This window comes from Polypterus senegalus, chromosome 13 (genome assembly GCF_016835505.1).
Source record: "Polypterus senegalus isolate Bchr_013 chromosome 13, ASM1683550v1, whole genome shotgun sequence".
NCBI lineage: Eukaryota > Metazoa > Chordata > Cladistia > Polypteriformes > Polypteridae > Polypterus > Polypterus senegalus.
This window is the reverse complement of record NC_053166.1, coordinates 121,627,451-121,640,449: the sequence shown is the minus strand read 5'-3', so window position 1 is coordinate 121,640,449 and position 12,999 is coordinate 121,627,451. Positions and strand designations below refer to the sequence as shown.

The following is a 12,999-nucleotide window of genomic DNA, read 5'->3' as shown; positions in this document are numbered from 1 at the left end:
TATACTTAGCAGTCACCACACATTCTTCTCTACATCACCATGTCTTGATTCAATTCTGAGTTTCTCTGTATTTGCAATTCACATTTGCAAGGCTGTGAACAAATAGTGCCAAGTAACATCAGTGTACCTGACTAGAGCAAACATGCAGCACAATAACATTTGATTTTGAGCACAATATAACCATGCATACAGATTGAAAAGCAAGCGTAAACTATGTCAATATATAACAAGTAAGTTATCACAAGAGATATTTCATAACATTATGTTATTCCCTCTGGTATTACTCTAAAAACTAGAGTCAAAGTAATGATTTGAGATCCAAGGTTATCTGAAAAATATATGAATATTATTGTTGGTGCCAGATGTGGGTGTTCCAGTATCTGCAAAACAGCTGCTCTCATAGGTTTTTCATGCACTACAGTCTCTAGAAAAAAAGGAGCAATAAAGTAAAACATCCAGCAAATTCTATAGGCAAAAACATTTTGCTTTTGAGACAAGGGAAATGAAAAAGGACAGTCAGGCCATAGATGTACAAATAACAGTTTCCTTTACAGTGGTGTACAAAAGGGCAGCTCTAAAACTGAACCACTGAAGATTTGAGTGATGGCTTCTGTTGGGTCAGAGATTGGAGTAAATAGCTTGAATCTATGGATCTAATCCATTGATACAGGCTAGTGATAGTAATAACTAATTGGCATAGTACTCATTAGTCCTGTAAATGCCAACTTTATGTCTTTTGAATGCATTGCTGCAGACCATGTACATCCATTTTGTGCCACAGTATATGCCAAGTTATAAAGCATGCATCATCTCATTCTGGCGTAATAAACCAGACAACCAATGACTTTAGTTTACTGCACCAATCAATAAATCTTAATCCAATATCCACCTTTGAGAGGAAATGAAGTAGAAGGTTTATAACAGGGTCTTCAATCACAGTCCAGGAGGGCTGCAGTGGCTGCAGGTTTTTGTTCAAACCCGGTTGCTTAATTAGAAAGCAATTCTTGCCAATAATTAAATTTCATGGCTTGTTAGTGCTTTAACTCTGCTACGGTATGTCAGGTAATTCTCATATCCTAGATTTCCTTCACTTTCTAAGGATATCATTCAAATGATTTGAAGGCTAAAATGGATGAGTAATTCTCAGTCCTTCACTTTTTTCTCTTCACTTTCCTTCCAAGTATTTAATTAAACCCAATACAGTAGTGCATGATAAATACACACAGGTGTAAATAGTAACAAGCTAAATGGAGAAATGCTGGTCCCTTTTGTCATTTGTATGCTATTGCTAATTAGGAGCAATTAAAAACCAAGAACACAGCTGTTTAAGACTAAAATAAGCAATAAGGGTTCAAAATCTTAATGAGCGAGACAACTAAAGTGAAGCAGAACTGTTACTTGAGCAATAAGTGCTTCTTATTAAGCAATTGGGTTGGAACAAAAACCTGCAGCCACTGCGGCCCTCCAGGACCGTGATTGAGGACCCCTGGTTTATAACATAGTTACGACATGATGCCAGACCCTAAGGAGTGTTTTCTTCACCTTGTTGAGTCCTTGCATCAAAGAATTCACGCTGTTCTGCAGGCAATAGAGGCCCCTGCCAATTACAAGCAAGGCATACCTAACAAAGTGGGCACTGAGTGTATGTTTAGCAAGTGATTACAATCAGTAATAATAATAAAGGATTGTCGTGTAAAAATTGTAAGAAAGCAGTCGTTAGATGCAGACCTATATAAAACTTGATCACATGCTAATACGTTGTATGCAAAATCCTTACCTCATTTACCTACACATACAATTCCATTTAATGCAGTTCAGGGCCAGTGCTATTCTGGAAGCACTGGGTACTTATTGTTATACCACCCTGCAGAAGATACCAGTCCATTGCAGAGCACACACACACCCAGCCACATTGTGGTCAATTTAGAGTTGCTGATTACATCACTGGAGAAGCGGACAGAAAAAGAAAATGCAAACTCAATGCAGACCATGACCAAGGTGCAAGATGTGAAGCTAGGATGCTGGACTCATAAGCACGAACTACTATACAAATGTGACAATACACTTTGTCCTGACTATTTACAAATGGCAGACAGAAACATTTGGAACATGAAAGGTTAAAAACATACATGAAATTGATTTAAAATCTTTTCTGATATTTGAGGTATTGCAACATAGGCTAAAATAAATTGACACCGTTGTCATAAAAACTTTTGAAAAGTAAAACTTTATTCTCTTTCAAAAATATAAACAATGTGTAACAAGTTAAAAAGAAAACATTTTTTAAATATGACAAATACAGTATAACAGAGATCGCTGTGCATTCTAAGTCAATCCAGTGGTTCTGGAACAGTCCATGTAAACATACTGTGCCTACATACACTAAAATCCAAAGACATTAAGACATTTTGCTTCCATTTTTAAATGGATGTTTTAATTTGCACCTCTAATGTGCAGACCTCAGCGTCTTTAGAGAGTACGATGAATGAGATCAGCCATAAGCAGTCTTCACAAAATTTGTATCTTTTTATTTTCCTTGTTAAGTGAAAAAGAAATTTGGATGACAGAAGCCTTCTTAACCAAGCAAGTACAGCATATTAAAAAGAAACACTGGGCCATGAGCATAAAATTCAGAATTTTCACTTTTGATCGCAATGAACGCAATGCATACTCTTTTTTGCTTTCAATATGTTTTGCATAACTTCTTTCCAAGCTCCACAATTGATGATAATGGTTTATCCTATTGCTACTGAAAGCAAGCCCAATTTAATACATTAAGGAACATTGTGTTAATTCTTGAAAATGTGTTGAATTGCCTAAAGATGAATTACTGCCATTGTGGGAAACACTTGGGAGGGCTCTGCCCTCTGAAGCTACCTTGAAAGAGTAATTGTCAAATCTCTGAGTATCTAAAATTGCTGTTTCAAATTATGATAATTTAAAATAAAGTTAAATGTAACTTTTTCCACAGTTTCCTTGTCAATCATGCTATACTTGATTGAGGATTATGGCTATTGAGGTGATGGCTCAGCCGCCATATCATAAGGTTGCGTTCATTTTTTTTTCAGTTTTTACACAAAAAGAAAACACAGTGACAAGTGACCTTTGAACAGGAGTTGGTGACAGGCCTTCCATGACATCAGCCCATCTAATTTTTATATGTTTATTATCTTCTCTTTGCTGTGTGTGTCACATCTACCCCACCTCAAAATGGTCAAATAGGAGCCAAATGCTATGCAACACCCTGACAAGACCAAGATTTCAAATTAAGTCAGATCCCTAAACCTAAAATATGATTTCCCAAGTTTAAAAGCAGAAATAAGGAGAAAAGTTAAATTTTTTTTTTAGTTTAAGTCATACAGTAACTTGATTTTGCATTATCGGTATTTTAAATAAATCCAGTGTGGGTACTCTATTGATTTTTTTTCTCATGGCACAAGTGCTCTCTCTTGCATGTGTGAAATTTTAAATATAACAAAAAAAATTAAATATTAAGCACATATACATAATATAGTGTGGATTTTCTCCAAAATTGCACCTCCATTGAAGCAACATCACAACGAAAATATGCGCTCTTCTTGCTTTGCCCCTTAGCACAATGACTTAGGCTCCATGCTGATTCCAGTCCATTGTCCTCTGTGTACCTTTTATGGCGTGGTCCGCTCATGAATTATCCTTAATTGCTGATTTCTTCCTTGCAGTCATGCCTACTTGAGTTTCTGGTAATGCAACACATATGTAAGCAGTGTTAAAAGTGAAGATCAATTAGATTGATATTTTTGCTCAGATTTCAGTTGCACAGGACTTGGAGAAAGCTTATGGCAGGGTGCCTCGAGAGGAGTTGTTGTATTGTATGAGGATGAAGGAGAGTGAAAGGGAAGGTCTACAGGACAGTAGTGAGACCAGCTACAGTATGTTATATGGGCTAGAGACGGTGACACTGACCAGAAAGCAGGAGACAGAACTGGAGGTGGCAGAGTTAAAGATGTTAAGATTTGCATTGGGTGTGACGAGGATGGACAAGATTAGAAAGGAGTACATTAGAGGGTCCGCTCAAGTTGGACGGTTAGGAAACAAAGTCAGAGAGGCGAGATTGTGTTGGTTTGGACATGTGCAGAGGAGAGATGCTGGGTATTTTGGGAGAAGGATGCTAAGGATAGAGCTGCCAGGGAAGAGGAAAAGAGGAAGGCCTAAGAGAAGGTTTATGGATGTGGTGAGAGAGGACATGCAGGTGGTGGGTGTAACAGAACAAGATGAAGAGAACAGAAAGATATGGAAGAAGATTACCAGCTGTGGCAACCCCTAATGGGAGCAGCCAAAAGAAGAAGAAAAAGAAGAAGAAGGACACAATAAACATACAATGTACAGCATGTTATGCTGACACTGCCCTCATTTTCTATAGTACATAAAATGTTTTCATAACTTTTGTCTGCAAAAGAATACAGGTAAAAATACATCATGCCTTGAGTTAACTTAAGAAAGATCATGCATTGTAAAAGCAATGGCATACAAATATAAACATTAAAAATGGCAAAAGTGACATAATTTAACTTTAACGGTTTGTCAATCCCTCACATGAATTCATGCATTTTCTGTGAAACTGAATGCAACATACAGTAACCAAAAGTATTTTTTTCATTACCTCTACTGCAGCCTACAGTAGAAGTTTGTCCCAATGAATGCCTATATTGTGAGTGCAAATCGAAAAGTAAAGGAAATTTTAGAATTCTGCAGTAACTGCAACAGATAGAAATTGATGCAAAACAACACATTCTCAATGGCTTATGGGCAATTTGAACATGTACAATGCAATGCTCTGCCATTTGTCTAGTTGAAGTCAAGGTCAAATGAACATGGACACTCCACTACGGGACTGCACCATTGTTGAACAACACACTGAGTGAGATTTTCTTTGGGCAGAGGGAGTGAAACAAGTTGAAATTCACGAAAAGATGTTGGCTCAGTATGGAAGTGAAAACAGCACAGCTCAACCAAAAGTTTATGAATGGGTAGAAAGGTTTAAAGCAGGAAGAGCAAGTGTAACCAGTGAAGCTCAGTCTGGTCAGCCATCTACATCATGTACACAAGTCCACATTGACATGCCGAATGCCTTCATCAGAGAAGACTAATGGATTACGCTGTCTGCTGTTGCTGCACGTTTGGATATGTGCCAGACTGCATGATAACTTGGGGTAGTGTAAAGTTTACACAAGGTGGGTACCCATGACAGCTTACTGATCTACACAAGACAACATCCTTGGGTGAAATTCAGCAGGTTTCAGACTCTCTGCCCAAAGAAATATCACTACAGAGCATTGTTCAAGCAATGGTGTAATTGCACCATGGAGCATCCATGCTCGTTTGACTTTGGTTTTCACTAGACCAGGGGTCCTCAATCACGGTCCTGGAGGGCCACAGTGGCTGCAGGTTTTTGCTCCAACCCAATTGCTTAATAAAAGTTACTTATTGCTAAAGTAACATATCTGCTTCACTTTAGTTGTCTCGCTTGTTAAGATTTTGAACCCTTATTGCTTATTTTAGTCTTAAACAGCTGTAGTCTTGGTTTTTATTTACTCATAATTAGCAATAACATGCAAACGACAAAGGAGACCAGCATTACTCCATTTAGCTTGTTAGCATTTACACCTGTGTGTATTTATCATGCATTGCTCATCCATTTTAGCCTTCAAATCATTTGGATGATATCCTTAGAAAAGGAAAGAAAATCTAGAATATGAGAATTACCTGGCATTAACAAGCCATGAAATTAAATTAGTAGCAAGAATTATTTTCTAATTAAGCAACCGGGTTAGAACAAAAACCTGCAGCCACTGCGGCCCTCCAGGACTGTGATTGAGGACCCCTGCACTAGACTAATGGCAGAGCACTGCACTGTGTGGGCTCAAACTACAAACAAGCCATCATGAATGTGTTGTATTTCATGAGCTTCTTTCTGTTGAGGTTACCACATCATTTTCAAATTGCCTTTATTTTTATTTACCCTTGTATTTTGAAAAATGTTCTTCAAGCATTACACTTGAAGTTTGCAGATTAAGTGTCCGGGCTAAGGGTCAGCATGACCAAATTTTTCAAGTATTTTCCACACTACTACAGGCCAAAATCATTTTAGAGATTTAATTGTCACTCAGGTACCCATTGTGAATTTTCTGTTCAGCATTCAAACAAGGAAGTTCTGGCTGAGTGTTAGGGATGAATGCGAATAGCAATAATTCTTTTAAGATGTGTACAGTGCCGCAGTGCAGACCACTTGAGGATACTGAAACAAAGTCAGAATAGTAACATGTCACTAGACTGCACAATCTGAAGTAATTGAATAAGGGGAAAGTGAGAATGTAGTCATTAACTCAGGGAATAAGTTTAAGCAATTAGGTTGAAAAATATAGGCAAGAAGACAGGGCAAAAGTTTTAATTAGGGTATAACAATGTAAGCTCCAAAATAAAAGTTGGGTTTTACTCAAGAATGACTACTTACTGGGTACAGGAAAGATGCTACACGATAATAAACTGGAACTTGAACTTAAATTATAGCAGTAAAGACACACAGTTCATTTGATAAAGGTCTAACTGTTAGTGCCAAGCAGCAGCAGGCATATCAACGGATGTGGGAAAACCAAAACCTTATCTGAATGTTTGTAAATGATGTCCACTGAGTTATAACATCATCATTAGACAGCATTCATATGGAATTTGTTAAAGATAGTTTGAAAAAAAGAGCGACCGGAAAGTTTGTGAATAAAAAGCACCATGAAGTCAAATGTCAAATGGTCAGCGTGAAATGGCAGCTAAAAAGGTCAAAACACATGTAGGAAAATAGAGAACAAACAATTAAATCAAACACAAAATGAGAATGATATTTCAGAGAGCAGAGCAAAGATCTTAACACCAAAGTCATATTGGAAGCATCTTTTAACTTCCTCTGATTCTAAAACTTGATTGAAAGGGTTTCATTGTTGAGAGTTCTTCAGTACAAAGAGAGAATGTTTGGATGAGTGTGTTGCCATCTTAAATAGGTATCAACTGTTATCACCCTACCCGATCATGTGACCATAGTTACTATACACAACATGGCCAAATGCATGAGAACTCAACACATAAAGGTGTCGCAATCCAAGATGGTGGTCGGGTGATGACTCTATCAGAATGAAGCGAACTATAAACCATCACAAACATAAGTCACAAAAATCTAATCGTGAAATTAAAAATTAAAAGCACAGTCTATACACGTCAATCTATCAATAATTCCTCAGGACACAGTACTGTATATATGTGTTCAGAATTCACAATCAAGTTTAAAATAAAGTTAATTTGTTGTTTATATCTAGCCTTTTTAGCATTATATTATAGTTTCTGTTTCACCAGTTTACATTAAAATTACTGCTGTGTTTTCAGTTTTGTTTTGAAAACTAACAAACTCCATCATCATAGTTTCTGTCTGACCTGCCTACCACTGACATAACATGCAAATATCATTTACTGAGTATTCCAGGATTTTACCACTTTTCCGTTTATTTGTCATTTGACATGATCAAAACTTTTTGGTGATTGGAATAAAATGAGTTGAGTCAGGATATTTACATTTCTTAACAAGAAAATAAAGAAATAAGGGTATAAAACAATATTGTTACAAATTCAATAAATCAATAGTATAAAACACTAACCTGCATTCAGCTTCAATCAGTTAACTGAGATGTTGATTTCAGGAGCTTTCTCTTGATACTTCATTTCTGACTGTTGAAAGAGAACATTTCCATTATTTCAATTGTCTTGTTCTAAAGAACAATGATGGGTCACAAACACTCATAGATGTTTATGTGAGGTCTTTGTTAGAAATCCACATTTAGTGAAAAAAGAAGACATTGGTTGGTACAAATCGAAATGGTCCTTTAAAATGTTTTCAGTGGAAGGCAAAGCTTCACTTTTCTGCCTGAGGAATAATAGTGGCAAAGAAAAGTGAAAAGGGCCAGGAAAAGGAACGTAATCAGAAAATAGGGGCTTAGCTTATAGCCAAAAAACCAAATGAGTGACATGATAAAACCAAAGCAGCATCCTAAATTGTACTTAAAAATCAGAATAATATTAATATGTTACATGTCATAACTTTCTGCCTCCCCCTGTCTGTGAGTGTGAATCAAAATTTACTTAAATGTCCTCTTCAATTTTTCCTCCACAATGGTTAGCTGCACTTCTGCCACATGAATTTAGCATCCTAGGTATGAATCTTGATTCAGTCATTATCTGAGTGGAGTTTACATGTCCTCTTGGAGTCTCTGTAGGTTTTTCTAATGGTTTCTTTGCACATTCCAAAGATATGAATGTTAGATAAATTGGCCATTCTGGACTGGCCCTGTATGAACTGAGTGAAAATTACTTAGTGTTCTCTTCAGTGAACTGGTGTCTCATCCAAGATTAATTTGAATGTCGCCCTCAGTAATGCCAAAATGTTTTTAATCCTAAAATGTAAAAGTTGGATCACAAAACAAATGGATGGGTTTCCACATACTCAGATGTGCAATTGCCTCTATACCATCTCCTTAGAAAAAATGGATGTTTAAGGTTGAGAGGTTCAATTTGAACAGTTTTGAGTTTTCTCTCAAAATTGTTTTATAGTGCCTTGCCTGCAGTTGTACTGTAGTACAATGTTAGTTTTTCTTGTATATTCAATCTAACAAGAAATGTTCTGAGATTTTTCAGGTAAGGAATACAGAAATTACAAAGTGAAGTAGTCATGCTAAGGGAATAGAAACACGTTGTATGTTGAAATGCCACTTGCAAGTTAGAATTTTACTGTATTCAGTACACATGTCAGAGATCCTATAAACCCCATAAATTACCAGTAACCTCAATGTCACTTTAGATTACACTATTTTTGTATAAATACATTTTTTGTCTTAATTTTTCACAACATTCCTAACTAGCCGACGCCCACCGTAGCATACAGTGGTGTAAGAATAGGAACAGAAAACGGTGAGAAAGGAATTCAGAAATCAAAAAGAAAGAAATACTTGTTGAAAGATGTAGTTGTGAATAGGTGTTTGGCAGTCCGAAGGAGAAATAGGAATCGAGAAAAACAGTGTGGGGGTGTATGGGAGGCCAAAGGCAGCGTAGGGAAGGGTTTGGAAGAGGACAAATAGGAAACGAGAAATGCCGTGTCGGCTGCGTGTGGGCTGGATCGGTTTTGAAGAGGAAGCAGGACGAACCAAGGAGCTGGGAATGCAGTAGTCCAAAGGATAAACAGGAATCGAGAAAAGCGGCGTTGGCATAGACATATGTAGATAGATGCCGCATTCACTGTGTTGCCCAGTCGACACAATACGTCAGTGCGTCCACCCTATCGCGAGTGGTAAAAGTGACATTTAAACTAATACAGGTAGACGTGGAAACCGGGTTTTCTGATGAAAAAACAATAACGTTTAAAACAGTATTGTTTTCATACAACAGATTTTGGCAAATCGTTTACATGCAATTATTTATATCCATTTATACACTAATAATGGCAATTATTAAATAATAATAATAATTATTATTTAAATAATTCTTCCCATTTAAGTAACATTTCTCAAACTGCCTTCTTCCATCTCTGAAACATTTCTAGACTTCATCCTGTTCTTATGCAACACAGTACTGAAGTATTGGTTAATGCCCGAGTCACCTCACGTATAGATGACTGTAATGCAATTCTATCTGGCATCCCACAAACACGTATCCATCAATTAACACTTCTTCAAAATTCTGCTGCCAGGATAATAACCTGCTGTTCTAAATCCACTGAACATATTATATCTATTCTCTCTCAACTTTACTGGCTCCCTGTTAACTACAGAATACAATACTAAATACTGCTCTTAATATTTAAAGCTCTCCACAACCTCACTGATGTCCTACAGACTGACACTCCTCTCACTCACTCAGATCCTCATCTGCAGCTCGACTTTCTGTACCACACATCAGACTCTGTGCTATGGGAGCTCGAGCGTCTCTCATAGTGCACCTCAACTCGGGAATTCTCTTCTCTCTCATATATGTCAGCTTGATTCAATAACACATTTTAAAACTGCCCTCAAAACTTATCTTTTTAAACTGGCATACCAATTGTGAATTTTGCACTTTTACTGCCAGTTATCTTTGTTTGCTAATTATTGCTTTTTGATTTATCATTCTCTTGTTTTAATTTTACTAATGTTGTTTAATTTTATTTTAAGGTGACCTTGAGTGCTAAGATTATAAAACGGGATTTTCTAATGGCCAAATATAACCAAAACAATTGTTCAGCCTTACCTATGAAATGTAATTCCCCGGGATCTGGTTTAGAGCTTACAGCGGTTTGTACAATCCCAAACAGCACATGCGTGACGACATCTTTATTCATTGCTTCACTCCACGGCAGTGCCACTCGCAATATGGCGGCTATGTTGACGTACCATGCTGCTGGTCATGCAGCGTTTAGTAATTCTATGTCTATGGGCGTGGGGGTGTATGGGAGGCCGCAGGCAGAGTGGGGAAGGGTTTGGAAGAGGAAACAAATGCCCTGTCAGCTGCATGTTGGCAGGACCAGTTTTGAAGAGGAAGCAGGATGAACCAGAAAAAAATATATATAAGAGATATCTGACTCTTGGTCACTAACTTAGACACTCAGCTTCTTGCTCCATTTTGGTTGGTCCAATGCTACACCATCTTATATACTCTGCTGAAAGATTATTTTGTTTTGTTCTTTGCTACACCAACAATACTATTTTACTTCACTCTCCTCTACTGGCTTCCCAATGTGTAAAACTCACTTCTTGACTTACCACTCCTTGTGTGGATCTTCATGTTTTAGGTCTCTCTATGTATCTTTAATACAATTCTCTTCTTCATTTTCTTCTCTACCCTGCTCAGTAAATGTTTCTCCTCTCTGCAGATGTGCTAAAAATGTGTGCTGTTTTTCAGTTCATGCCCTGGCAATATTTCAGGTGCCTCTTGAAGACTTATCTTTTTACATGAGGACTGCTTAAGCTTCCTTCTGTATGGCTCTACTCAACATACTTAGCTTTTGTTGATACCTTCACACAGTAGTTTTCCTTCTAGTCCTGGCTAAACTAAACTTTCTTGGACCTAAAACTGTTATTTTCAATTACCTAGTAACTTTGCATGTTTTGACAATTACCCTTATATGCTGTATACATTTTAAATTTTGCAAAATGCCTTAGAAAAGAAGTCAAGAAAGTCAGGGGGGTAGCATCGGAATTTAATTAATTGTTTTTTCAACAGTTCACTTACATTTTCACTGTCTGAGTCACTGCTGTGTTGAGTCACTTTCTTCAGTGGTGTATCACTTCTGTGGACCTCTTCTGGTAGAATGTCATCAAGCCAACTCAGATCATGGCGAGAAAAGATCCACTCCATAGCTTTCCGTACTGCCACCAAGGCAAGTAACTAAAGACCAACAGGATCAATTTGATTATTTAAGTAGCCATTTTCTAAACGGATACAAAATAATTGTCTTACTTGACATGTTTGTTACTGTAAGTGCTATTTTATTTATATTCATCAGTAATCTTTTTAATAAGGCTGTCAAATTCAAAATGATTTAAAAAATAACACTTATTCATTCATTTCATTAAATAATAATGGTTTAAAATATACTAAGAGCAATGTCCTGATTGGAAATATCACTCTTAACAGCAAAGCATTGTAACAGATTTTTTTTTCGTTTGCTTGGTATAAGATATAAGTAAGACTTCTAGCTTACTCTCACTACTCCTGCATAACTAAAGCGGTTTTATCGACCTTAAGGCAGCGTTTCTCAACCTTTAAGTATTTGCGACCCGAGTTTTCATAACAGTTCTAATCGTGCCCCCCCCCAACATTTTTTTGAAATGTAGATGCATATTTTATTATACCTACTTAACTTTTATCAACATTTACTTAACTCTATATTTATTGTTCTAGTATCAGAATGTAGTTTAAGTTAATGTGTTTTGGTTTCGCCAGATGTTTTTTTCATATTTTTGATTCTTGTTTTTTTTTTTCACATCTTCGCGCCCCCCTTTTTGTTACTTCGCACCCCCCTAGGGGGGCCCACCCCACAGGTTGAGAACCATTGCCTTAAGGGAATAAGAACAATTCAGCAATAAATACTGACTTTTAGTGGCATTAATGAGGAAGCACAAATCAATCCACTAGGCATGAGAAAAGTATCATGACATTTTCTAAACTGCTTAATCCAAACCAGGGTTGTAGGTTGGAGATTGGAGCCTGTCCCAGCTAGCACAGAGCACAAGGCAGGACTCTGGACAGGGCACCAGCCCATCACAGTGTGAACACACATACACACACAAACACACACAAACAAACACAGAAACTAAACACATACTAGGACCAATTTAGCATTGTCAATTCATCTAACATGCATATATTTGGACAGTGTGAGGAAACTGGAATACATGGAGGAAACGCATACAGACACAGTGAAAATATGCTAACTCCAAGTAAAAGCTAAAAGTATGCAACCTTGACACGTCCTGAAAGTGCATACTGACTTGACTCATCTCAGGGACCAGGTTTTGATGGATTTGGCAACTGTCTGTCAGCTGAGTTAAGGGACAATTCTACCTGTTTTTTAGGAAAGGGAAAGTTTCCACAGTGAAAATTTTTACTTATACTCAGTACCAGTCTTTGCATGATGGTAGCTTGGTTAGGATTCCTCATGAAAAATGGAGTGCAGGCAAAGTCAATGAGCGTGGATTTGAAAGTAGATTTTTAGGTCTACCAGGATTAACTGGGTGGCTGATGTTACCAAGGTGCTGATTAGAAAGCACACAGCCAGGGGTCCCAGTCCTGCTGGCCCAATGCATCACTTAATCTGTTGCTCTCTTCAAACTGACTATCATCCTGTATCTTGGAAGAGCTTTGTACTATTTAACCAGACTCAACAAAGAAAGAAACTTATGGATAGTTGACTTTTATTGACCTATTTTCACAAAGTGGTTGTTCACTCCA

The 12,999-nt window shown here is 37.3% G+C and overlaps 1 protein-coding gene across 1 annotated transcript in view; it reads right to left on the bottom strand.

The window, feature by feature from the left end:
* Positions 1–2,241: 2,241 nt before the first annotated feature.
* The window catches only part of LOC120542468 (electrogenic sodium bicarbonate cotransporter 1-like), a 42,801-nt gene continuing 32,043 nt past the window's right edge, over positions 2,242–12,999 (bottom strand). The window contains exons 20-22 of the mRNA XM_039774967.1: positions 11,278–11,433; positions 7,680–7,749; positions 2,242–3,719 (exon numbers count right to left, since the gene is read on the bottom strand). Of these exons, the coding sequence (XP_039630901.1) occupies positions 7,696–7,749; positions 11,278–11,433 (210 nt within the window). The 3' untranslated portion in view covers positions 2,242–3,719; positions 7,680–7,695. The remainder of the gene's footprint in view (positions 3,720–7,679; positions 7,750–11,277; positions 11,434–12,999) is intronic.